Here is a 27,632-nt window from a genome sequence, read left to right as displayed (position 1 = left end):
TCAAATGGGCAAAAATGGATGTACAAGGTGCTTGACACATTGTTTATAAAATAAAAACATTCAGAAAGCATTCTAAAATCCAACAATAGAAAATTGGATCCACTAATTATGACAAATCTATACACAGGAATACAATTAAGAATAATGATATACAGTCAGCCCTCTTGAGGGTTCTGCATCCACGGATTCAACCAACTGCAGGTTGAAATATTTGAAAAAAAATTCCAGAAAGTTTCAAAATGCAAAACTTGAATTTGCTGGGCATAGGCAACTATTTACATAGGATTTACATTGTATTAGGTATTATAAGTAATCTAGAGATGATTTAAAGTATATGGGAAGATGTGTAAGTTATATGCAAATACTACACCATTTCATACAAGGAACTTGAATATCCTCAGATTTTGGTATCCGTGAGGGGTCCTGGAACAAATCCCTTGCAGATACTGAGGGACGACTGTATTTTTTATACTCTACATTTATTGATATAGAAAGAATACATATATACATACATATATATTCAAAAATATTTAATGTGGTTCCTTCTGGGTAATGTAGTTATGGATGATTTTTTTTTTTTGGGCCAAGCCACATGGCTTGGGGGATCTCAGTTCCGCCCAACCAGAGATTGAACTCGGGCCATGGCAGTGAAAGCCCAGAATCCTAACCACTAGGCCACCAGGGAACTCCCTGGATGATTTTTTTTAAAGTCCGTTTTCTCCTTATTTTTCTACAATAAAAATGTTTTGTTCACACACAAAAAAGGAAAAATGTCCTCAGAATTGAACTTCTGCTCAGATCAGGGTACAGTGGAACCATTGCATCTACCTAGGAACGCAAGGAATGACCCCTGACATTGCATGAATTTTTTTTTTCTTTTAATTGGTACTGTGGTTTGTTAAACTAACCAAGGTTTTTATTTTTTTAAATTTTTTAAATTTTTTTATTTTTGGCTGTGTTGGGTCTTCGTTTCTGTGCGAGGGCTTTCTCTAGTTGTGGCAAGCGGGGGCCACTCTTCATCGCGGTGCGCGGGCCTCTCTATCGTGGCCTCTCTTGTTGCGGAGCACAGGCTCCAGACGCGCAGGCTCAGTAGCTGTGGCTCACGGGCCTAGTTGCTCCGCGGCATGTGGGATCTTCCCAGACCAGGGCTCGAACCCGTGTCCCCTGCATTAGCAGGCAGATTCTCAACCACTGCGCCACCAGGGAAGCCCCTGCGTGAGTGTTTTTGGCAGCCTCATCCTTTACTGCTTCAAACTGAGCTTCCAGTGCACTGAAACCTTCATATTGGTTTAATGTTCTCACATGAACTGTCCTCGCTTTACTTGTTTGGTTTTTTTTTTTTTTGGCCTCGCCTTGTGGCATGCGGGATCTTAGTAGTTCCCCAACCAGAAATTGCACCCACGCACCCTGCAGCGGAAGTGCAGAGTTCTAACCACTGGACCACCATGGAAGTCCCTGGGTTCATTTTTTAATGTAAGAGACTTGTCATTAGTCCCTGCCCATAGTTTGATCCCATCAGAAGACAACCAGTGCAGCTGTTTTCTGATTGGTGAAGGTTCTTTTCTTCCTTAGCAGGATCCTCTGGGAAAAAAACCGTTGGAACTTCACACCGGAGAACTCACTGTCCCTTTTGAGCCCCTCAGGTAACTTTCCTTGGAACATTTGAAATCTGACTTCCTGAAATCTGTAAAAGTTATGTCTGACTATCTTTCTTGAACATTCCAGAAAGTGACAAAACAAAATAGAAACACACTCATAGACACAGAGAACAACGGGTGGTTGCCAGAGGGGACAGGGGTAGGGGACCGGGTGAAATGGCTGGGTGGGATTATGAGGTACAAACTCCTAGTTATAAAATAAACAAGCCATGGGGATGTAGTGTACAGCATAGGGGCTATAGTCAATAATGTAATAACTGTATGATGACAGATGGTTACTAGGCTTATCATGGTGATCATTAGATAATGTATAAAAATATCAATCACTATGTTGTACACCTGAAACTAATATAATATTGTATGTCAATTATAATTCAATTAAAAAAAAAACTTTCTACTACGTGAAATTGTCAGTAGGGCAAGAATTTACTAGGTGTTCTGCTTCCAGCAGAGGGAGAGTTGGAGGGGATGCCCTGATGCTGGTTCCTCTGGCACCTCCGTATCTTGCCTTGGAACAGTTTTGCGACCTGAATTTATTTATTTGGCTGCGCCGTGCGGCATGCAGGGATCTTAGTTCCCCCACCAAGGATCCAACCGGTGTCCCCTGCAGTGGAAGTGCAGAGTCCTAACACTGGACCTCCAGGGCATTCCCTGCAACCTAAACTTAAAAAGCATCATCCATGTCCTCCTTTTATCTTAACATATATTCTGTAACTCCTGCCAGGTATTATTTTCCTGTTTGTTTCTTTTTTCATCCTCATCCAGACGCTTCCAGTTTCAGTTTTGTGATTTCCTTTTCAACATATACACTACTTTCTTTCCATGGTCATCCTCCAGTCATGAGTTCTACATCATCTATTTGTCTTCTTGTGATAAAATTCAAGTTCCTTTCCCATTCTAGTCTTCTCTAATGCAGCACATGCCAGACTTTAGGATTTTATTAAAATTAATTAATTATAGGGGAAAATCCCTTGAAATTGCTGTGTTTGGCAAGCAAGAAATGACATTCCCTCCCACCCCAATCTTAGAATGTCAATATCTTTTCATTAAAGAACATAGCTTAATCTTGGTAGGGTTAGGGCTTCCCTGGTGGCGCAGTGGTTAAGAATCTGCTTGCCAATGCAGGGGACACAGGTTCGAGCCCTGGTCTGGGAAGATCCCACATGCCACGGAGCAACTAAGCCTGTGCGCCACAACTACTGAGCCTGTGCTCTAGAGCCTGTGAGCCACAACTACTGAGCCCACGAGCCACAACTACTGAAGCCCGTGCGCCTAGAGCCTGTGCTCCGCAACAGGAGAAGCCACCACAATGAGAAGCCCTCACACTGCAACGAAGAGTAGCCCCCGCTCTCCACAACTAGAGAAAGCCCGTGCGCAGCAACAAAGACCCAACGCAGCCAAAAAAAAAAAAAAAATCTTGGTAGAGTTAGAAAGGACATAATTTCAGAATTTAAAAATATTGAAAAAAAATTATTTCATCATAGACCAGAAATCCTTTGTCATGGACCAGCTCCAGTCTGCAGACCCGTGTAGGAAACCACTGATGTAATACATGTTTAAGCAGCTTCATTTGGACACTTTTCTCTTTCCTTGAAAATTTTGGGAAGTACATAATGTCCATTTTTTTAGTTACCTTATAATTTATCAGAGGTCCATTAATCTTTTGTCTTAAGTCACAAGCCCTCCTCCAAACTCTGTCCTTGACACTACATCTGTTGTCAGGTGTCAGCCTCGTGCTCTTTCTTTTCCAAAGTCAGACACTTTGCACTGAGGAGATGAAAATATTGTCTGCAACCCCATGTCCTTCAGAGTCCTCTTTGTCCCAGGTTTCTTCTGGTTGTATAATTTGTTCTCACGTGTATCAACTAAAACATGAGGTTGCCTATAACAAACTCTGCATCAGGCGTCAGAACACACTGGAGGACGGAGCATCATTAGCAAGGTCAGGTCTGCAGAGGGCTCCTCCCACCCCATTACAGAGTCGCCAACCAGGAGAATGCGGTCTTGTCTTCCTGGGTTGGGGGAAGCCTCTGTGCGTCTGTTGGCATCAATGAATCCTCCTTAGTATTCTGTCTAGGAATTCATTATTCTCGCAAGTGCCAAGCTGAGCTTGTCTTTCCTCCTCAACCCTAGTGAAGAGTGATGTTTAGTAGGATAAAGGCAAAGGCTTTTCTAGTATAATAATGCTGAGCTTATGCTGTGAAAAACAGTCAACATGAGCAAGTGAAGAAATGGTTCATCTTGAGCTATTTCACCTGGATGGGGTTGGGACGGACCCTCAAAACCTCAAGCATCTCACTTGCTTCTTCCAGATAGACCAGGACCCTGGGGGAGGGGGTGGAGATTAGAGACAAAGGACCCTCCAGACCCCATCTAAGAAGGACTCGGTGTGAACTGACAGGTCACATGATGAGAAAAGTGATGTTTTGCACCGTTCATTGGACACTGTTATCAGCCAATAGGATTATTTTCTATCTGCTCACAAACTGAACCTGCAGCTGTGAGCTTTCAGCGTGACATGCCAGAGTGGACAGAGGTATTCATCAAGATTTCACCACCCTTTTGGCAATGAAACCAGACTGCATTTTTAGCACACATATTTCAGTGTCTATCTCCCGAGGAGGAAGTTATATTTAGCACATTTCCTGCTAGCCACTGAACAGTGCAAGACCTTCTGGGTCTGGAGTTAGTCACAGCCCTTTATGTCTATCTGTGGAATCCCTCCTTGTAAACTGCTAGGCCTTTGAGGAGCCCGAGTTTATAGCATGAACTGTTACCATAAATCCTTAGAACCCACCAGGAAAGGTGCTGATTGGGTGGTATGTTCATAGCGACTTCTTAGTCCCAGCCCTGGGAATGTTAGGAATGCCCCAGTCAGATGGAGTGTGTGTGTGTGTGTGTGTGTGTGTGTGTGTGTGTGTGTGTGTGCGTGTGTGAACATGCTTGCATGCATCCATGTGTTTGGGCATGGTAGTGTAAACGGGGCACTCTGGGTGACCTTCTTCAGACTTTAAAAAAAAAATTTTATTGGAGTATAGTTGATTTACAATGTTGTGTTAGTTTCTGCTGTACAGCAATGTGAATCAGTTATAGATATACATAGATCCACTCTTCTTTAGATTCTTTTCCCAAATAGGTCATTACAGAGTACTGAGTAGAGTTCCCTGTGCTATACAGTAGGTCCTTATTAGTTATCTGTTTTATATATAGTAGTGTGTATATGTCAATCCCAGTCTCCCAATTTATCCCCTCTTCCTTTCCCCCCCGGTAACCATAAGTTTGTTCTCTACATCTATAACTCTATTCCTGTTTTGTAAATAAGTTCATTTGTACCCTTAGACTCTTCTTGTACCTACTCCTGAGGATGTGTTTGCATTGCGTTGGGTTTGGGAAAATCAGATCAGCATGTTATGCAGCCTCCCATAGAGAGGAGCGAACAGGAGATGAACTTTCAGGGCCATAGGCCCTACTTTTCCACATGGATCTTCTGGGTCAAGGGTCAGAGACACAGGGTCCCTTAGACCAGTACCTGCAGACAGGGGGCCTCAGAATCTTCTAGGGAATGTGTTTAAATGCAGATGACATGGTCAAACTCCACCCAGGTATACTGAATCAAACTCTGGGGTATACAGCCCAGGAATCTATATTTTAAAAAATATCCTAGATTGTTTTGTGATGTGAGTGGGTTTGCTGACTACTGCCTCACTTGGCCCTTCCTGCAAGGGGATGGTAGCAGCACTCAGCGCTGACATCAAGTCTTTTTGATTTTACCTCCTAAACATTTCCTGCATCTTCTCTGCATGTCCACTAGTCACTGGCCAAGTCCAAGCTACCAGCATCACTGGCCTGGACCACTCAGCGGCCTCAAAGTTTCCCCTGCAGGGACTCATCCCCCTCCAATCGGTACTCAACACAGCAGCCAGAGTGGTCATTTCCAGTCTCAAGTCAGATTCTGTCACACTCCCCACCCTACCCTGACCCTCACTCCAGTTATTATTTTTTTCTTTTTCCTTTCTTTTTTTTTTTTTTCCTTTGGCTGCACTGCACGGCATGCGGGATCTTAGTTCCCTGACCTGGGATCAAACCTGTGCCCCTGCAGTGGAAGCATGAAGTCTTAACCACTGGACCGCCAGGGAAGTCCTGCTCCAGTTATTTCTTTCCATCGCTTTTAGGATGAACACATTCTTCTCACAGCCAGAGGACCCACAGGACTGGATCCGCACCCCACCTCATTTCACAGCCATTGTTCCTGCTAATAGGTCTCTCCACAGACCCGCCCCCCCCCCACTCCTTTCACCTGCTCTTCCTTCCGGCTCAGCTGTCATCACTTCCCCAGGGACCCCCCCCCCACCCCCAACTTCCCAACCTCTCAAGGGCTGCCCTTTTCAGTTGCAATTTTTTACTAATTGATGTAATAATCTGATTAAACACGAGTCTTCATGTAGAATGTAATTTCGCATAGAGGCAGGGACCACATTTCTTCACTATCACAGCCCTAGTGCTTGGCTCTAAATACCTGCCCTCAGGACTTCCCTGGTGGTCCAGTGGTTAGGACTCGGCGCTCTCACTGCTGGGACCCCAGGTTCGATACCTGGTTGGGGCACTAAGATCCCATAAACCGAGTGGCAAGGCCAAAACAAAAACAAAAGCACAAACCTGCCCTCGCCTCCATATGGCAGGTTTGGCCATCAGGCAATCTTCAGTCAGAGAATATGCAGGGTCCTGGGATAGACCAGAGCTTTGTAATTATACCCAGGAGTTCCATTCATTTGTTCATTCATTCATTCATGATGACAAGTGTAGGATTAAGTGCCATTTTGAGCTGTTAAATTCTGGGCCTAGCTGGAGTCAGCCAGCACAGCAGGCACCGCTGGTAATGATTTGAACATGTCTGAACACTTGGCATGCCTCACTTCCCTTGGCTCAATCAAAATAAACATCTACTGAACATGAACTAGGTGCCAGATGTGCCCCTTGTCCTTAAGCAGCTTGTGATCGAGGGAGGAAAGACAGACACGAAACAAGTGACTACAAGTTTATGAGTTTTACCAAGGGGCATTCGAGTGTGCCACGGAGACACAGAAGAGGGGGTGCAAGTCTAGTCTAGGGGTTCAGAGGAAAGCTTCCCTGCAGAAGGAATATTTGAGCTGAGGTTGAGGATGAGTAGGAGTCAGAATAGGCCCTAGCGAGCAGTCCAGGTGAAGGCCAAGGTGAACTTCAGATGATAGGGCTATTTAATGGGCAGTAGGGAGCACCAAGTTCAGCCTAATTCTCCTCCTGTCAGTTGGGGCTTGGCCCATCCAGCCCTTATCCATCCTCTCAGGGGGCAGATGCTGCACTAAACGGGAGAGGGAGTGGAGTGGCCTGTGCGTGGGTACCTCTCGGGGCCCCCTTCTCTGACTCAGGCGTCACAGGAGCTGTTGTGAATTCAGCACCACTCTTGTTGGAGCAATATTAAACATCATCACCAAAGGCAGTTTTGACTCATTTCTTTATTAATATAGAAAAGGAGCCCAAGGCAGCTGGACCAGTAGTACAAAGCACCAGGAGTTAATACTATTCTGGTGAAAGGGTTGGCTTTACAAAAGTGAAGGAGTAGGCAGGAGCTGCCCTGGTTCTGGGGCCAGGCCCAGCCTACTGCCCAGAACCTCGGAGCAGCACCTGGAACCAGCCCCTGGGAGACAGTGACGGGGGGGGGGGGGGGTCGGGGGCTGATGAGCTGGAGACCAGAAGGACAGGTGGCAGGGATGGAGGGCCAGGCAGTGAGAACCGTCCTGTGGCGGATGAGGACAGGCCACTGCCGACTGGAGGCTCCCCACTGGACCCTGGGCGGAGGCGCACATGAGCCTCAGCTCCGGGGGCAGGTAGAAAAACCCTGCGGATACTAGAGAGGATGGGGATCCAGACACAGCTCAGGGTTGAAGGGCCTTTCCCTTCTCTCCACCGGGGGCCACCTTTCTCAACACTATGGGTGGGGCTTCAGGGCCCAAGGCACAGAGGGAGGCCCAGAGGCCTCCCAGCGGGAGGAAGAGGGGGCAGGAAGGAAGCACTTGAGTGTTGCCAGCTTAGGCAGCTGGGGCTGAGACACAGGGCAGGCAAACAGCACCCCCGTACAATGAGGCTGGAACGCGGGGCTGGGTTGGGCTTATCCTCAGCCAGGACCAGCCCCATGGCAACGGTGCCCGCCTCAAACCTTGGCAAACAGAGTCTGCCGTGAGCACAGGCTCTCAGCAGACCCGGGTGCCAGCCCCAGCTCTCCTGGAACAGAGCTGTCTCGCCATGGACCAGCCATGCCCTGCCCTGCCCTGGGCCTCCTCTGTTAACGAGGGCTTTGGATATGACCTCTTAGGTCATGGGAGCTGCAGGACCTGCTCTTGGTACTTAACTGGGAACCAGTCCCAACCAGACTCTGGACAGGACTGGCATGGCCGGGGGGCCGGGGGTGATGGGGGAGGAAGATATTCCTGCATGGAACCTACCCCACACACACTCCAGAGCCGGGAAAGGCCACTGAGAGCCTCTCCTTCGCCCAGGGGAGGCGGCCGCCCTCCCTTTGGCACAGGGGGGACGCGGCTTGGTGTGACCCTTCATAACCACACCTGGGTAACACTCGGCATGGAGAGAACGGGGTGGCACTCTGCAAGCCTTTATGTTCTTCCCCGGGGTGGGGAGCTCAAGGCCACTTGTGGCTTTTGCCTCTAGCCCTTAGCATAGAGAGGAGTGCTCTCCTTCTGTGGTCCTGCCCTGGGGACAGCCCGAGACTCTGCCTGGCTGGCACATGTTAGTTGGTCAGGAAAGGACAGAGGGGTAAGTAAGGAGACAGGGAGGTGAGAGTGACTCTCTGGCTTTCTCCTCGCCCTCTAGGGAGAGCAGCTCAATCAACCGAGTCGCAGATCTCCTCCACCACTGCGTTGAAGATGTGTGGCTGGTCTGCATACACGTGGTGTGAGGCACCCTCTATCTCCTGTGGATGGAGGACCCCACCAGGGGCGGGACAGCCCTTTATTCAAGGCACTGGAAAGCTATTGCACCATTTCTTTTTCCCTTAAGCCTGCTTGCCCGTCGCCCATGAGCACTTATTTTACCTAAGACAACAGTCCACCTTTCTCCCCAGATCTTGGCACTTCCCTGTGGGAGTCAGTGAATCCCAATATCCCATCCTTACTTCTCCTATGGCGCTTGATTTTATCTCTCCTTCCACACCAGCCCCTTCACCGACCTGCTCATGTCATCCACATGTCCACTAAAGCAGGGCCCATCAGGCACCAGCCTAATTAAGCATACTCATTAGCAAATGAGGGGGGAGGGGGTAAGGAAAAACGGCGGGGGCGGGGGCCGGAGGAGTGTGGTGGGAAGGCTTCACGGCAGCCTCTACAGTTCCCAGCTCTGCTTTGGGGTGGGAATTACAGGGGGTGGAGGGACAGCGTGGTGCCTGTGCCTGACTACTGGACAAGAATCTGCCTTTCAGCTGAACTGAGCTACACAGAAGTGAGAAGCTCCTAATTATGATTTTACAGAGAGCCAACCCTTTCAAATCCACTGCCGTAGCTCAACCTGTCCACTCCTTTCCCCCCTGACTCTCCCATCACCCTTCGCTACCCTGACTCAGCTACTCTGGGTCAATCAACACGTGATGGGATGTTGCAGTGTTTCCACCTCAATCCTGCTCCTCCAATGGCCAACGTACCATGTCTCGGACGTAGGAATCCGGCCGCTGCAGCTTCACCTTTTTTCCCGTGCTGGTGTCTATCCAGGTGTTGGCCCCATAGATCATGGTGATGGGCATTTCTTTTTGAATCAAGTGAATTCGTTCTAACATGGGTCGCCGGGCCCAGCCGAAGGACTCCATCATGGTTTTGAATGCCGTCTCCCCACTGAAGAAGCAAAACAGGGTGAGGCAATGAATAAACGCCACAGCCTAAAATGTCAATTTGTTGGTCTCAGAGGCTGGGCCAGTATCTTTGTCATTCTTTGTGTTCCTCTCAGAGCCCAGCACTGGGCTCATTAAATATTAGGAAGATTAGGAGACAGGACTGAATCTCCAGAGGCTCCTATCACAGATGAGTTGTGAAAACTTGTGGAACTTGTGAAAACCCCATGGCACTGAGAATTATCCAAGAGCCTAATAGGTTACTATTTATTCAACAAATATTTATGTGGCATCCTGGAGCTGAGGGTGGGGACATATGAACAAGATAGACGCAGTGCCTGCCCTCCTGGAGCTCACATTTTCCTCATACTTCAGGCATAAATAATGAATTATATGATTAACTTAACTTCAAATTTCCCAAGAATTATGAAAGGGTGGCGGAGTTCTAGGAGAACACAGACTAGGGACTTGGCTTCCTGGGGCTGAAGGAGAGGGTCAAGGGGTTCGCTTGGGGTGGGCTCTGATGAGCAAGTACTACAGAAGCACAAAGGGTTTGCTGAGGATAATGGAATGAAATCAGTCTTGTGAGGGCCTGGGGGGAGCAGCAGTTTGTGCGACTTGAGAAGCAATGACGGCCAATCTGATCTCCTTTGCTCCCTGGCCATTTCCTTAGGGAGAGCTAACCAAGGCTGTGTCACAGGGGTCTGCAAGGCTGGGGCAGAAGCCAGCTGTCCAGGTTGCTCTCCTGGGAAGCAGGAGAGGTTGGGGACACTGCCGCCCAGCAGGCTCAGCCTGTTCGGGAATTATATCCCCAGTCTCCTTTGCACCCCTGAGATGAAGGAGAGCCTGGGTTCTGCACAGGCCACCAGAAACAGGGTTCTTCCTTAAGACAGTGCAGCATAGTGGAAAAATCATGGACTCTGGAGTCAGAGAGACATGAGTTCAAATCCTGGCTGTAGTTTCTAAGCAAGTCATGTAAACAAGAATACACCTTAATATTCTCATTTACAAGCTGGGAGGAATTATACCCACTTTATTAGGTCATTGTGAAGAAAATGAAAATATGTACAAAGCCCCTAAATTTAGGTGAAGCAAAGTAGGTACCCCATCCCCCAAATATTATTCTTTGGCCAAATCGTATGTTTTCCAAGGGAATGGTAAGAGTTACCATGAGCTCATGAGGGTTACAACTCAGAAAGACTCAGGGGCTTATAAAATTGAGTGATGGGGTTTGGGGGAAGGGGCTGGTTATCACTGATGTCATATCTGCTTCTTCTAGGACCTGAATTAGGTGTGTGATTATATACTCTGTGGCTTAGATTGGGAGGCCATTCATTATACGGAACTAGGTCTGGGGCTGGGGAATGCTCTGAGGAAAGGGCTAGGGGTGGGCCTGCAGGGCCTCAGAGGGTATGAGACTGGCACTGAGCCCAGTGGGGGCTGAGAGGAGTCAAGAGCAGGAAGCAGGGGGCTCCCTGATTTGACTGTTGAGCTGAGTGTCTATACTGCTGCTTAAGCAGGGCCCTTCAATCAGCTGGGCTCCTGAGGAATGTTGGATAGACAGTTCCCACGCTGCCTGAAAGCTGTCTGGGTTTGACGCTAATGCTCAGACAGTACTGCTGGAATGCAAAACCCCAGTTGCTTCACAGCTTTGGGCTGAACAGTCCTGAAATGAGGCAGGGCAGTGCTGCTGCTCCCAATGACCTTGGCTCACCTGAGATGCCTCCCAGTAGCGTGGGGTGAGGCCCCTTCAGAGGTGGTGCCTCATGGTATCAGCCACTCACATGGCATTGCCCGAGGGGAAGACTACCTCCCTATCTCTGCCCTGGATGGCAGTTGTCAAGACTGTAAATCAGCAGGCTTGTGGGGCCTATGTCTGAGTTGTCATAGATATAAAATTCTAGAGATTCTGTGGATATCCCCAAATCCCCCAAAGAGAGGGAAGGCATTCGTATCCCAACAGTAAGTATTTCAAGGTGCACATAATTAGATTTTTAAATGCATAACCTTTCTATCAGCAGTTCTATTTGTAGGAATGTAGTCTAGAGATACAGTCACATGTGTGCAAAGGAAGATATATAAGGAGGTTCCCTGAAGCAATGTCACATGATATCTCAGACCTAAAATAACAAGAAGATTCAGGAATTACAGGTCTGGGACAGGAGAAGACTTTCTTTTTTTTTTTTTCTTTATAAATATACCATGTTCAGAGAAGGAAGAAGAACTACAATCCTGTAGCCTGTGGAACAAAAACCACATTCACAGAAAGATAGACAAGATGAAAAGGCAGAGGGCTATGTACCAGATGAAGTAACAAGATAAAACCCCAGAAAAACAAGTAAATGAAGTGGAGATAGGCAACCTTCCAGAAAAATAATTCAGAATAATGATAGTGAAGATGATCCAGGACCTTGGAAAAAGAATGGAGGCAAAGATCGAGAAGATGCAAGAAATGTTTAACAAAGACCTAGAAGAACTAAAGAGCAAACAAACAGAGATGACCAATACAATAACTGAAATGAAAACTACACTAGAAGGAATCAATAGCAGAATAACTGAGGCAGAAGAACGGATAAGTGACCTGGAAGACAGAATGGTGGAATTCACTGCTGTGGAACAGAATAAAGAAAAAAGAATGAAAAGAAATGAAGACAGCCTAAGAGACCTCTGGGACAACATTAAACGCAACAACATTCGCATTATAGGGGTCCCAGAAGGAGAAGAGAGAGAGAAAGGACCAGAGAAAATATTTGCAGAGATTATAGTCAAAAACTTCCCTAACATGGGAAAGGAAATAGCCACCCAAGTCCAGGAAGCGCAGCGAGTCCCATACAGGATAAACCCAACGAGAAACACACTGAGACACATAGTAATCAAATTGGCAAAAATTAAAGACAAAGAAAAATTATTGAAAGCAGCAAGGGAAAAATGACAAATAACATACAAGGGAACTCCCATAAGGTTAACAGCTGATTTCTCAGCAGAAACTCTACAAGCCAGAAGGGAGTGGCAATGATATACTTAAAGTGATGAAAGGGAAGAACCTACAACCAAGATTACTCTACCCAGCAAGGATCTCATTCAGATTCGATGGAGAAATCAAAAGCTTTACAGACAAGCAAAAGCTAAGAGAATTCAGCACCACCAAACCAGCTCTACAACAAATGCTAAAGGAACTTCTCTAAGTGGGAAACACAAGAGAAGAAAAGGACCTACAAAAACAAACCCAAAACAATTAAGAAAATGGTCATAGGAACATACATATCGATAATTACCTTAAATGTGAATGGATTAAATGCTCCAACCAAAAGACACAGGCTTGCTGAATGGATACAAAAACAAGACCCATATATATGCTGTCTACAAGAGACCCACTTCAGACCTAGGGACACATACAGCCTGAAGGTGAGGGGGATGGAAAAAGATATTCCATGCAAATGGAAATCAAAAGAAAGCTGGAGTAGCAATACTCATATCAGATAAAATAGACTTTAAAATAAAGAATGTTACAAGAGACAAGGAAGGATACTACATAATGATCATGGGATCAATCCAAGAAGAAGATACAACAATTATAAATATATATGCACCCAACATAGGAGCACCTCAATACATAAGGCAACTGCTAACAGCTGTAAAAGAGGAAATCAACAGTAACACAATAATAGCGGGGGACTTTAACACCTCACTTACACCAATGGACAGATCATCCAGACAGAAAATTAATAAGGAAACACAAGCTTTAAATAACACAATAGACCACATAGATTTAATTGATATTTGTAAGACATTCCGTCCAAAAACAACAGATTACACTTTCTTCTCAAGTGCACACGGAACATTCTCCAGGACAAATCACATCTTGGGTCACAAATCAAGCCTCAGTAAATTTAAGAAAATTGAAATCATATCAAGCATCTTTTCTCACCACAATGCTATGAGATTAGAAATGAATTACAGGGGAAAAAACGTAAAAAACACAAACACATGGAGGCTAAACACTATATTACTAAATAACCAAGAGATCACTGAAGAGATCAAAGAGGAAATCAAAAAATACCTAGAGACAAATGACAATGAAAACACGACGATCCAAAACCTATGGGATGCAGCAAAAGCAGTTCTAAGAGGGAAGTTTATAGCCATACAAGCCTACCTCAAGAAACAAGAAAAATCTCAAATAAACAATCTAACCTTACACCTAAAGGAACTAGAGGAAGAAGAACAAACAAAACCCAAAGTTAGCAGAAGGAAAGAAATCATAAAGATCAGAGTAGAAATAAATGAAATAGAAACAAAGAAAACAATAGCAAAGATCAATAAAACTAAAAGCTGGTTCTTTGAGAAGATAAACAAAATTGATAAACCATTAGCAAGACTCATCAAGAAAAAGAGGGAGAGGACTCAAATCAATAAAATTAGAAATGAAAAAGGAGAAGTTACAACAGACACCACAGAAATACAAAGCTTCCTAAGAGACTATTACAAGCAACTCTATGCCAATAAAATGGACAACCTGGAAGAAATGGACAAATTCTTAGAAAGGTATAACCTTCCAAGACTGAACCAGGAAGAAATAGAAAATATGAACAGACCAATCACAAGTAATGAAATTGAAACTGATTAAAAATCTTCCAACAAACAAAAGTCCAGGGAGATCGATCTAAGACGGCGACTGTGGAACCGGAAACCACCCCTACTCCTAATCCCCCACCTACAGAAGAAGAGAAAACAGAATCTAATCAGGAGGTTGCTAACCCAGAACACTATATTAAACATCCTTTACAGAACAGATGGGCACTCTGGTTTTTTAAAAATGATAAAAGCAAAACTTGGCAAGCAAACCTTTGGCTGATCTCTAAGTTTGATACTGTTGAAGACTTTTAGGCTCTGTACAACCATATCCAGTTGTCTAGTAATTTAATGCCTGGCTGTGACTACTCACTTTTTAAGGATGGTATTGAGCCTATGTGGGAAGATGAGAAAAACAAACGAGGAGAACGATGGCTAATTACATTGAACAAACAGCAGAGACGAAGTGACCTCAATCGCTTTTGGCTAGAGACACTGCTGTGCCTTATTGGAGAATCTTTTTATGACTACAGTGATGATGTATGTGGAGCTGTGGTTAATGTTAGAGCTAAAGGTGATAAAATAGCAATATGGACTACTGAATGTGAAAACAGAGAAGCTGTTACACATATAGGGAGGGTATACAAGGAAAGGTTAGGACCTCCTCCAAAGATAGTGATTGGTTATCAGTCCCATGCAGACACAGCTACTAAGAGCAGCTCCACCACTAAAAATAGGTTTGTTGTTTGAGAAGACACCTTCTGAGTATTCTCATAGGAGACTGCGTCAAGCAATCGAGATTTGGGAGCTGAACCAAAGCCTCTTCAAAAGCAGAGTGGACTGCATTTAAATTTGATTTCCATCTAAATGTTGCTAAGATATAAGAGAAGTCTCATTCGCCTTTGTCTTGTATTTCTGTGTTCATATATATTTTTTTTTTTTTTAATTTTGGCTAGAGTGTCCACTATCCCAATCAAAGAATTACAGTACACATCGTCCCCAGAATCCATAAATGTGTTCCTGGCCCACTCTGTAATAGCTTAAAAGAATTAACGATTACAAACACATTTGACCCATCTAAAATATTAAAGAAAAGAATTTGCATTTCTATACCTTACAAGAGAACAATTCTGTTTATGTTCCATTGTATGCAGGAGCATATTTTGCTGGTTTGAAAGAGTATGATGCATACAGTTTTCTAACAATTTTCTTTGTTTCTTTTTACAGCATTGTCTGTGCTGTACTCTTGCTGATGGCTGCTAGATTTTAATTTATTTGTTTCCCTACTTGATAACATTAGTGATTCTGATTTCAGTTTTTCATTTGTTTTGCTTTTGTTTTTTTCCTCATGTGACATTGGTGAAGGATCCAGGAATATGACACAAAAGGTGGAATAAACATTAATTTTGTGCAAAAAAAAAAAAAAAAAAAGTCCAGGACCAGATGGCTTCACAGGTGAATTCTATCAAACATTTAGAGAAGAGCTAACACCCATCCTTCTCAAACTCTTCCAAAAAATTGCAGAGGAAGGAACACTCCCAAACTCATTCTATGAGGCCACCATCACCCTGATACCAAAACCAGACAAAGGTACTACAAAAAAAGAAAATTACAGACCAATATCACTGATGAATATAGATGCAAAAATCCTCAACAAAATACTAGCAAACAGAATCCAACAACACATTAAAAGGATGATCCACCATGATCAAGTGGGATTTATCCCAGGGATGCAAGGATTCTTCAATATATGCAAATCAATCAATGTGATACACCACATTAACAAATTGAAGAATAAAAACCATCTGATCATCTCAATAGATGCAGAAAAAGCTTTTGACAAAATTCAACACCGATTTATGATAAAAACTCTACAGAAAGTGGGCATAGAGGGAAACTACCTCAACATAATAAGGCCATATATGACAAACCCACAGCAAACATCATTCTCAATGGTGAAAAAGTGAAAGCATTTCCTCTAAGATCAGGAGCAAGACAAGGATGTCCACTCTCACCGCTATTATTCAACATAGTTTTGGAAGTCCTAGCCATGGCAATCAGAGAAGAAAAAGAAATAAAAGGAATACAAATTGGAAAAGAAGAAGTAAAACTGTCACTGTTTGCAGATGACATGATACTATACGTAGAGAATCCTAAAGATGCCACCAGAAAACTACTAGAGCTAATCAATGAATTTGGTAAAGTTGCAGGATACAAAATTAATGCACAGAAATCTCTTGCATTCCTATACACTAATGATGAAAAATCTGAAAGTGAAATTAAGAAAACACTCCCATTTACCACTGCAACAAAAAGAATAAAATACCTAGGAATAAACCTACCTAAGGAGACAAAAGACCTGTATGCAGAAAATTATAAGACACTGATGAAAGAAATTAAAGATGATGCCAACAGATGGAGACATATACCATGTTCTTGGATTGGAAGAATCAACATTGTGAAAATGACTCCACTACCCAAAGCAATCTACAGATTCAATGCAATCCCTATCAAACTACCACTGGCAAACTACCACTGGCATTTTTCACAGAACTAAACAAAAAATTTCACAATCTGTATAGAAACACAAAAGACTCCGAATAGCCAAAGCAATCCTGAGAAAGAAAAACGGAGCTGGAGGAATCAGACTCCCTGACTTCAGACTATACTACAAAGCTACAGTAATCAAGACAGTATAGTACTGGCACAAAAACAGAAATATAGATCAATGGAACAGGATAGAAAGCCCAGAGACAAACCCACGCACATATCATCACCCTATCTTTGATAAAGGAGGCAAGCATATACAGTGGAGAAAAGACAGCCTCTTCAATAAGTGGTGCTGGGAAAACTGGACAGCTACATGTAAAAGAATGAAATTAGAACACTCCCTAACACCATACACAAAAATAAACTCAAAATGGATTAGAGACCTAAATGTAAGACCGGACACTATAAAACTCTTAGAGGAAAACATAGGAAGAACACTCCTTGACATAAATCACAGCAAGATCTTTTTTGATCCACCTCCTAGAGTAATGGAAATAAAAACAAAAATAAACAAATGGGACCTAATGAAACTTAAAAGCTTTTGCACAGCAAAGGAAACCATAAACAAGACAAAAAGACAACCCTCAGAATGGGAGAAAGTATTTGCAAATGAATCAATGGACAAAGGATTAATCTCCAAAATATATAAACAGCTCATGTGCTCAATATTAAAAAAACAACCCAATCCAAAAATGGGCAGAAGACCTAGATAGACATTTCTCTAAAGAAGACATACAGATGGCCAAGAAGCACATGAAAAGCTGCTCAACATCACTAATTATTAGAGAAATGCAAATCAAAACTACAATGAGGTATCACCTCACACCAGTTAGAATGGGCTTCATCAGAAAATCTACAAACAACAAATGCTGGAGAGGGTGTGGAGAAAAGGGAACCCTCTTGCACTGTTGGTGGGAATGTAAACTGATACAGCCACTATGGAGAACAGTATGGAGGTTCCTTAAAAAACTAAAAATAGAATTACCATATGATCCAGCAATCCCACTGCTGGGCATATACCCAGAGAAAACCACAATTCAAAAAGACACATGCACCCCAATGTTCATTGCAGCACTATTTACAATAGCCAGGTCATGGAAGCAACCTAAATGCCCATCAACAGACGAATGGATAAAGAAGTTGTGGTACATATATACAATGGAATATTACTCAGCCATAAAAAGGAACGAAATGGGGTCATTTGTTGAGACGTGGATCTTGAGACTGTCATACAGAGTGAAGTAAGTCAGAAAGAGAAAAACAAATATCGTATATTAATGCATATATGTGGAACCTAGAAAAATGGTACAGAAGAACCGGTTTGCAGGGCAGAAATTGAGACACAGATGTAGAGAACAAACTTATGGACACCAAGGGGGGGAAAGCGGCAGGGGGGTGGGGATGGTGGTGTGCTGAATTGGGCGATTGGGACTGACATGTATACACTGATGTGTATAAAATGGATGACTAATAAGAACCTGCTGTATAAAAAAATAAATAAAATTAAAAAAAAAATACCATGTTCATATCACTTTTTCAGTTAAAAAATAAAAAGATCGGGGGCTTCCCTGGTGGCGCAGTGGTTGAGAATCTGCCTGCCAATGCAGGGCACACGGGTTCGAGCCCTGGTCTGGGAAGATCCCACATGCCGCGGAGCAGCTGGGCCCGTGAGCCACAATTACTGAGCCTGTGCATCTGGAGCCTATGCTCCACAACAAGAGAGGCCGCGATAGTGAGAGGCCTGCGCACCGCGATGAAGAGTGGCCCCCGCTCGCCCCAACTAGAGAAAGCCCTCGCACAGAAACGAAGACCCAACACAGCCATAAATAAATAAATTAAAAAAAAAAAAAAAAGATCTTTGCAAATGTTTTCCAGACTTTTTGCCTATCAGGCTAACTGCCTATCTCCAGGGAAGAGTAAGGGTCCTCCTCTAGAGACGGGCGGCATGTTTAATTAATCTATTATCTTCTCCATCCCTTTGTGCCTATGCCTGGGAAAGTCTCTGGAAACCACCAAGCCTGCTAATGCCTATGTTCCCCTAACTGAATGAGAGCTCTGTGGAAGAAGAAATACAGCACAGAATGATCCTGGGACAGTTCTGGAGTTTTCCAGCAGCTGGAGTTTTAGCTGCCAACCCATCGACCTTGAGCTGACTCTGGGAGCTGCCCTCACCTGGGATTCTGGGCATTGCAGTGGTAGATATACTCTGATATAGTATCATCGTCAAAGAAGTCTGCAAACTTGCGCTTGAAGTCTGGTCGGAATCGCTGTACCAGGCTGGGCCCTGGGAGGGGACAGAACGTGGAGAGGCCGATTTGAATAGGGAGGAAAGACTCCTGCCTTTGTATGTGTTAACAACTTTAACCAAACATTATTTCTCCTAAGGGTTTGTTTGCTTTGTACACTTAATGTTATAGTGGCAGACAGAGCATGCAAGTCTTTTGGGAAGCTCCAGGTGACTACAAATGAGAGTCAGTTAGTTGCCAAAGAATTTAGACAGTCTAATGTCACTGAGGAACCAGAATTATCTGCAGCTCAATGAAGTCCCAAGATCTTTCTCTCCAAGGATTACAAGCCCCACAGGAGTCCATGGTTGAGATGCTTTGCTTTTACAGTCTGAGCTATGTTCTCTTTCTCCCCGAGACCCTTTATGGCCGTTTAATCTTCTGAAGGTAGTGGATGAAACCAGACCACCTCCCAAGAGCCCTCTCACGTTCAGGCCTGTAATAGAATACGAGTGAAGAGGTAAACCTAATACTGGCATCTCAGACTCGGGGCACAGTTTTAGAGCAATCTGTTCCCTTCACCTTTCTTTAAATAGTACATACACAAGCAGTAGGGCACTTGAAACACACTGTAAAAATTGGGCCTAATGAATGATCAGCTTCTGGCCTCTCTCTCCCGGTCTGCTCTCTCTGTGTGAGAAGCAAGGGGTGAGAGGGAGGCAAAGCCAGGATCCCCTGGGCCCTGGTCCTCCTGCATGGCTGCCAGCCAACCTCCCCAACCATAATAGCTCTGATGCCCACGCATGGACCTGGCCAGAGGCAAGTCCAGCAATGGGGAGAGTGGTTAGAGCAGGGCTTCTCTCTGTAAAAGGATTATAGAAGGTCTGCTGGAGTGCACAGTGCTGGGTGCCCTAAGAAGGTCAGCCCTCTGCGCATTTAGTATCCTTTGGCACCTGTGTCTCTTGCTTTCCTTCCTTTCTCCCCAAACTCCTACCTTCTGCTCAAGTGCTCATTTTTCTCTTTTATCCAGAGCCATTCTGTTTCTCTTGAAGGGCCTAGAGAGATAACTCTTATTCAGCCAATAGCAATTAATTCATAATAATTGGCTATTGAACATTACTGTGTATATATAAGCCATCAGTGGAAAATAGATGGCCACCAATCTTTTCCATAAAGGGAATCTGCTTTTCTCTTTATCAGAGTAAAAGGCTCCCCAGATAGGGAGGGTGCTAGCAGTGTGAGGTCAGAAGGCCGGGGCATACTGATCCCATTCGCTCTGGCTGGCTCCCCCCTCCTTCCCTCCCTTCACTCACAGGGTTTGCTGACAGCTACTAAGTGGTGAAGACGTGGTGTCTGACTGGGGCAGGAGCTTGCCTGCCACTGTGGGCTAGGCTGGAGGCTCTGGTCCTGACCTCTCCTGGCAACAGGTGCTGGGTGAGCTGCAGGGATGGGATCCAGCAGTGGTGACCACGCTGAAACACCAACAGGCTGCCATAAACGTGGAGCACAGAAACTCAGCAGAGGACGAGTCACCTCACGGCCCCTTCCTCTCTCTCTGGGGCACAGAGTAGCAGTTCTGCTCCATCTGTCTCTCGCATGGAAAAGCTTTTTCCATGCAGATGGAGGAAAAAAAGAACCTTCTGAAACTGCAGACAAAGACATCTGGTCCAGATTAACAGCTTTAAATAACAATGTTAGGCCTATTCCCACTTTTCATGAACAAGAGGGGATGCTGAGAGTCCAGGTGCAGTGGGGCTTCTAGAATGGGACAGCCGTGGTTTGAGGAGACAGTTTTCCATCTACAGGCTACTCACCCCAGGGTCCAGCTACTCGAAGAACAGCCAGTGGATTGGAACGCCCTAGGACAGAGGCCACAGCCTTGACCCAGGTCGGGGGTGCACGGATCTGACTGGGGTCAGTTGGTCGGAGGGGAAAGCCCCATGGGTCCACCAGGATGAGGTGTTTAACTCTAAAGGAGGAAAAAGGAGGAGTCAAGTTGTCTTTGCTTGAAGGTATCACAGCCCTTAAATCACCCAGGAAGAGAACTATTGGAAACAAATACCGGAAGCTTCCCAGCAAGGCGAGGAGTCGTCGTGATGGAGATGGGTGGCTCTTCCTTACCTGTCAGGGTACTTGATTGAGTAGGAAGTGGCCAGGAATCCTCCCAGACTGTGCCCCAGGAGGATCATACTGGGGATCCCCATGGTCTCCCGCCACGTCTCTATCGAGGTCACAAACTCGTCCTCGGCCCCCTCTGGGTCCCTCGGGAACGCTGGCCTAGAGCTTCGCCCGAAGCCGAGCAGATCGAAGGTGTGCAGAGTGCGGCGGGCGCTCAGTGAATCCATGTTGAGGATCCAGAGGCCCACGCCGCCCCCAAAGCCATGCACCATCACCAGGGGGGTGCGGTCCCTGAGCTCAGGGCTCACTGTCACCGTCCAGATCTTGTTCTGGTTTGGGAGGGACACGTATCGGGCCAGGAACTTGTTCTGGAGGCCTGGGGAGAGGGGTCCAGGGCAGAGCGATCAGACGGTGTGCTGACAGCGTCATCCTTTTGCCTGGACTCCCACTCTTCAGCTCTCTCTCATCCCCAAACCCTTCCTGACCTCCCTCGCCTTTCCTTTCACAGCTCTCTGACCATACATCCTAAGAGTTCAACTCCAAGTACAATTTGTAGACCATCTAGTCTATAGGTATTAAGAGGGGCCATCTTATTCCTTGAGGCTGTTTGGGTCCCTTTGGGTCCACGGTGGCAGTGACCCCACTGACCCCACAGAGCTTCAGCATTTATCAGTCTTGTACCTGTATGTGCTTGGGGCTTGACCCATGGACAGGAGTGTCCTCACTGAGGGTATCTGGGAGGGTTGAGCCAGGTCCCTCTTCGGGACAGACCAAGGTGGGCAATGCTTGCTCTGCTGGTGTAAAGGCAGTCACATGACAGAGCTGCCGAGGGGAAGTCACCTGGATCCCAGACAGCTTGAAAGGCTTGAAAACTGTGGCTCTTCTGTGGTTGTACTTAACCCAGCCCATAAGAGAGAGGGTAGCCATGGCTGGGGCAGTGGCTACAGGGCGGGGAAGATCATATGAGGAATATGGGGAGATGTGGCCCAAGGATCTTGTTTGGTAACTGGATGGCGGGGTCGGGGGGGTGGCGCTAATTGGGCAGAACACAAGGAATAGTAATATTAGACAATACAGGACTGCTGGTCCTTGGGTAGGAAGATGGTAAATCTAAGAAGTGCTTGTGTGTTTCATGAGAAAGGGAGAGATGGCAAAAGAAAAGAATAGGAGAAGGAAGAAGTAAAGGAGAGAATGTGTACATTTATACATGCTGTATGTTAATAGCTGGTACAGGGTTTGAGGTGAAGTTGTGGGATGTGACAGAAACCAGCATGATGGACAGGGAGGGAGATGTCAAGGAACCACTATGATGGAATGTGTGTCCTCTGGGCAAATCTTTTCCCTCCAGTCACAGACATCCCTTCCTCCCACCCCAAGCATTGTCAATCAGGAATCAGTGGGCTCAGTGTGCCAGTCCCCGGGAAGATGCTGTATCCTGGGCCTCCCGAGGGAGGTGGGACGAGTGTCCCTTCTACTTACACTGGAGGATCCTGGCTTCCACATTCTTCAGCTGAGACATGGAAGTGGGGCGCCAAGTGGGCAGCCAGCTGCTCAGCCAGCCTTGAGGCCTGGGACAGGGAGACACGGAGACACTCACTGGCAAAGCTGGAAACACTGATGCTCTCAGGCTTGCTGGCAGTTAGTTACAAAAGAGTTATCAGGGTGCAGGGTGTTTCCAGGCTCGGGAAACCTGCCCCTATGGCAGTCAGCAATTCCCTGGTTGCCTGATAGACTGTTCCTCTTCTCTGATAAATGGTTATTAACAACAACATGCCCTTTGTTTCAACAGATACTCAGAATACCATGTGCACGGCACTTCACAGTTTACAAAGCCCTTTCACATTTTTTTATCTCATTTGAGCTTTACAACTCCCCTTTGTTACTGGTTATTATAATGTTCAAGGAGGTTACAAGGGGAAAAAAAGCCAACTTTTAACTAATGTTTCAGTTCTCCTTTGCCATCCCTAGGACTGTATGTTCCTTTAGAGTAGGGCAAATTCCCATGCCACCTGCCCTCCTGGCAGGGCACCAGGGTTCGTGTGTGCCCTCTTCCAAGCCCCTGAAAGTACAGAGCACTGTGTCAGTGCCCAGTTGGGCTCTCAGGCAATCAATCAGTCCAGCCTTGAATGACATGATGGGATAGGCAGGGAGAAGGATGAGGGAGACCTGGGTTCAAGTCCTGCTGTGATTCCCTGACAGGACAAACGTTGCCCTTGGCCTTGTTTCCAGATTATAAAATGAGTAGAAAGCTCACACATGTCATCACCTCCAATGGCATGCAGTAAAACAGATAAGATAACCTATCTTGCTTTCTACTTTATACCCAGGGGACTTTAAGTCATTGCAGGGTAGAGGTTGAAAGTAGCAGTTGTTGTGGAATAATTTTTTAAAACCCTGGATCTAGGGACTTCCCTGGTGGCACAGTAGTTTAGAATCCGCCTGCCAATGCAGGGGACACGGGATCGAGCCCTGGTCCAGGAAGATCCCACATGCCGCGGAGCAACTAAGCCCGTGTGCCACAGCTACTGGGCCTGCACTCTAGAGCCCGCGAGCCACAACTACTGAGCCCACGTGCCACAACTACGGAAGCCTGCGCACCTAGAACCCGTGCTCTGCAACAAGAGAAGCCACTGCAATGAGAAGCCCGCGCACCACAACGAAGAGTAGCCCCTGCTCGCCGCAACTAGAGAAAGCCCACGTGCAGCAATGAAGACCAATGCAGCCAAAAATAAATAAATAAATAAATAAATAAATAATAAACAAACAAAACCAAAAATAACATGCTTAAAAAAAAAAAAAAACACCCTGGATCTAAGTCACAGTAATATCATTTACAAGCAGAATGGTGTTGGCCTGTTAAATAACCTGTCTTTGAGCATCTAGATATGGAAGGGACCTCATAAGGTGCCTGGGACAAAACAGATGCTCACCGAATGAGCTTTTATTATTCCTTTTCTATCCCATATGGTATTTCTCTTTTCTTGAACTCTGTCTGGATGAAGTGGATTTCAGGATCCACACCACCAGTTACAGAAAGGGCCTGTAAACATCAGAACAGTCAAGCAGGGGCATTCTGTGGGGGAGCGAGGGGAACTATTACCAACCGCCCCCCCTTGGCACACATTGGGCATCTTGCTACATCATTTGAAGTGCAGAATTTTAGATTAGAATAGTTCCTTAGAAATCTAGTCCAGCCTCTTTATTTTACAGATGAGCAAAAGATGCCCAAAGAGGTTATACAGCTAGTTAGAAAAAGAAGCAGGACTAGAACCTAGATCTCAAATCCAGGTTTCGCCTTATTTTTTCAAGGCCACACACGAATACTCACATTATACAAGCACAGTTCCACACTTGTCTGTTTTCTGAAAGGAGGTGTGACCTAAAGCCAGAGACTGAAGTTCTAATCCTGGCATTGCCACTCACCAGCAATGTGTCTTTGGACACATTATTTAGCCTTCTCTGTCAGTTTCCTAATTTTTAAAGGGAGGTAATAATAGTATCTACCTCATAGGGTTGTTATAAAGATCAAATGAATTAATGCACAGAGTAATGCCTAGCACAAGATAAACTCCCAATAAATGTTCTTTTCCCCAGCTAAATCATAAGCTATCTATATTCCCAGTGTTTTACAAGTAGCAAATCTCAGTGACTGAGGTTTGAAAGAAATACTGAGGTTGCAGCTGAAACTGGTCCATCAATGGCTTTAGCCAGATGAGAGCTGTCACTCTCAGTCAATCCAGTCCTACGAAGACTCAGAACCCTTCGAATATTCCTCTGGAATTCCTTATAGGCTTGAAGCACTGGCACCAAGACCACAGAATGTTGCCAGTCTTAAGAGACAAACTTTCCCTCCGCCCCACGGAGACTGTGACAAGTTAGGGCATGTCATCTGGACCCCACATTGCCTTATATCTGCCCAAAGCAGCACTCAGGAGCAATGTTGTTCTAAGGAACAGCATCAAGGGCTACTCTGCAGATACTCTTCAGGGAGAGCTTTTCCTCTCTTCTTCACCAAAAATGGCACACTATCTGCTCAATACCACTGGGGAGATGAGGGCTGGGCTGGGGAATTGAGGCAAGAAGCAGAGCAGCCGCTTAGCCACGAACTTAGCCTGGCTGGGGTGGTCTCTTCCCTTTAGGGTGCCTTTATCCTGATGGTGGGTGAGGCAGAAGGGGTTCTGTGCTGGGCAAGAAGACTGTTCTAAACCGCTGTGATCTTGAGGTCTCCTAACTTCTTTGGGCCCTGGATTCTTCACCTGTAAAAAGGAACTGAACTACCTGAATCTCTGCCAGCTCTAATATTCTATTTCTCTAAGTCATTGTAGCTATTGTAAATCTCCTCTTGGAAGCATCATTTTGGAAAACACCACTCTCCCGGGCAGTTCCTTCAAGCCCAGGAAGCTATTATTGTCATAACGTTAATTAGTTTTGCAAGCAGCTCTGAAAAGGGGGGAACAAGGGGGGACACGGGATCCAGGAAAGGCCCATTTTTGGTGAACACGCCCCCCCGCCCCCCGCTTGACTGGAAGCTGAGTCATTCTCCAAGCAACTTTTCCTTGCTCCTATCAGACTGTGAACTGCTTGTCACACCACCTACAGGTGGCACCCCGAACTTGATGTCCTTGAGACGGTGTTAACAAATTCCCAAAGCTCTAATTCTGAAACCGCAGCATTAAGGATATTGTTATGATGATTAAAAACTATCAACAAGGATTGCCAGCGACTAAGCGCCTCGGTTGGCGAGAGCGAGTGAAACTTGCAAGCCTATTTAACCCAGACCAATCCCAGCGCAGTGGAGCCCTCTCTCCGCTTGCCACGCCTTACCCGTGCAGGGCTGGGCTAAGCGAGGCTCTTCCCACATCCCTGCCTCCCGTCCTGGAGCAAATCCAGACGAGCAGACCTGGCTGTTACCCCCGCACCCGCGTCCACACGCTTGCTTTGGGGGGTCTGAGACATCACCACTAAATCTAATCCCAGGGTACATAGACTAGAGGGGAGCAAGGAATGAACGCGAACACTAAAGTGGAAAGTCAGAACCGCTGGGCTGTAGAAAGCGTTCTCTTCCATCGCTCCCCTGACTCTGCTGCCGCATCTTCTGGGCAAAAGGAAAGCAACCAAACGCAACCCCCAGCCCTCCCCTGAAGCCGACCTGAAAACGGAAAGTCTGGAAGGTGTCTAAAACTGTTCCTCAGCCACAGACAGTCCCAGGTTCATGGCCCAGAGATAGAGATAGAGAAAGAGACAGGATTAACTCACTGCTGCTCCAGATCATCAGCCATAGTAAACAAGCCCTGCCGGGTCGAGCTGAGCCAGCCCATCCCTCCGCCTGACGCCAGCACCAGCTGACCCAGAATAGGGTAGGAGAGCAAAGTGGGGCGTGGCCAGCGCCGCGAACGGGGAGGAGGGGCCTCAGGACGCGGGCTGGGGCTCTGAACCCAGCCGGGACACATGAGATGTCTCTGAGAGCGTCACAAAATAGGACAGTAGTCCTGGTCACACATTTGGGGACAGTGAGGGAGATAAGTAGTACTGAAACTACCGAGTCCCTCACAGGAGCTCCATCAAACCTCTACTCTCTGATAATTAAAAAGTGACTTAACTACCCCGGCACGCTCCCGCACACCCATTGGGCTTCCCTATTGTAGCCACCCCATCCCCTCAAGTCCACCCCTTAGTGTTCCTTCTAATCAGATGCTCAAGATGTTTGTGGAGACACTACCAACCGTTGAACGCTCCTACAAAGGGTCTGAGAGCCTGTGGCCCAAGTAGACTACCAAATTTCGCAAATAAAAACCAGGACGCCTAGTTAAAGTTGAATTGCAGATAAACAGCAAATACTTTTTTGGAGTAAGCATGTCCCATGCAATATTTAGGACATAAATGGGCATCCTGTACTTTATCTGGCCACCCTAAACCTAAGCCACACATGCTAAGATGAGCATTCCTCTGCTCTGGGGTTGTCTTTGGCCCCAGCCTGGTTCCCAGAGACAAGGTGGCTCAACTCCAGGTCTCCGTCAGTTTGGGATCCCTGCCTCCCCTTCCCCAGGGGGAGCAGTTGAAGGACTAGCCTACATAGGTGGGTCCGCTTTAGGTAGCTGGGATGGGGGCTGGAGAGAGAGAGGTCCTGATTGGCTTGCTCAGCAGAGAAGTCAGATCGTAAGGCTGACTCCAGAACTTACCTGAACTGGTAAACAGGGCCTGATGTCCCTGGAGTGGTCATCCTCTTGATTAGGTTAAAACCAGACTAGAGATAGTGGATGGTGGGTGGGAGAGTGCTGATTGTAGGGGTTTGTCAAGGTGGTTTTTTTTTTTAGCCTTCCTGCAGGACTCAGGAGATTCTGAGATTTCTTCTCTCTTGTAACACAGTGTTAAACTGATCTGATTAGCATTACAAGGGATTGAAGTTTAAGAGAATAGACATTTATAGACTTTAGGGGCCTAGGAATTTGTAAGATGTGGGGCAAAGTAGTACAAATAGCAGAGGACCTGTCTCTCATTCATTCTTACAACAAAGCAGAGTGGTCCTAAACTTAAGGGTGCATTACAATCATCTGGCTGGCTTGTTAAAAATTCAGGTTTCCAAATCCCTACCCGCTGAGATTCTAATTCATTTGGTTTGGTTTGATGCTAAAAGCTGCA

General features: G+C 45.9%; 1 protein-coding gene and 1 pseudogene across 4 annotated transcripts; one reads left to right on the top strand and one right to left on the bottom strand.

Moving 5' to 3' along the window:
• Positions 1 to 7,806: 7,806 nt before the first annotated feature.
• ABHD4 (abhydrolase domain containing 4, N-acyl phospholipase B) lies at positions 7,807 to 26,341 on the bottom strand. Of its 4 annotated transcripts, XM_036843651.1 has the most exons (9): positions 26,143 to 26,243; positions 24,322 to 24,372; positions 22,473 to 22,561; positions 20,997 to 21,369; positions 20,690 to 20,844; positions 20,189 to 20,347; positions 18,823 to 18,934; positions 9,346 to 9,532; positions 8,489 to 8,622 (listed from the first exon to the last, which is right to left on the bottom strand). In XM_036843651.1, coding segments are annotated over exons 2-9 (1,167 nt in total). In that variant the 5' UTR covers positions 24,324 to 24,372; positions 26,143 to 26,243; the 3' UTR covers positions 8,489 to 8,532. The 4 variants fall into 4 exon arrangements, with proteins under 4 accessions (XP_036699545.1, XP_036699548.1, XP_036699546.1 ...); XM_036843650.1 differs by lacking the exons at positions 24,322 to 24,372; positions 26,143 to 26,243 and adding an exon at positions 26,250 to 26,329 and having other exon boundaries at positions 7,807 to 8,622; XM_036843652.1 differs by lacking the exon at positions 24,322 to 24,372.
• On the top strand, positions 14,170 to 15,142 carry LOC118891138 (annotated as a pseudogene).
• Positions 26,342 to 27,632: the final 1,291 nt, after the last annotated feature.

This window comes from Balaenoptera musculus, chromosome 2, assembly GCF_009873245.2.
Source record: "Balaenoptera musculus isolate JJ_BM4_2016_0621 chromosome 2, mBalMus1.pri.v3, whole genome shotgun sequence".
NCBI lineage: Eukaryota > Metazoa > Chordata > Mammalia > Artiodactyla > Balaenopteridae > Balaenoptera > Balaenoptera musculus.
This window is presented reverse-complemented; position numbering and strand designations above follow the sequence as displayed.

Excerpts from the sequence above, each read along its gene's own strand:
- ABHD4 (XM_036843650.1), bottom strand. The coding sequence starts at position 26,311 with ATGGGCTGGCTCAGCTCGACCCGGCAGGGCTTGTTTACTATGGCTGAT. Across the intron at positions 20,845-20,996 it reads TCAATCAAGTACCCTGACAG|AGTTAAACACCTCATCCTGG; the intron begins GTAAGGAAGAGC and ends TTCCTCCTTTAG. Across the intron at positions 20,348-20,689 it reads TCGAGTAGCTGGACCCTGGG|CGTGGTCACCACTGCTGGAT; the intron begins GTGAGTAGCCTG and ends TTGGTGTTTCAG.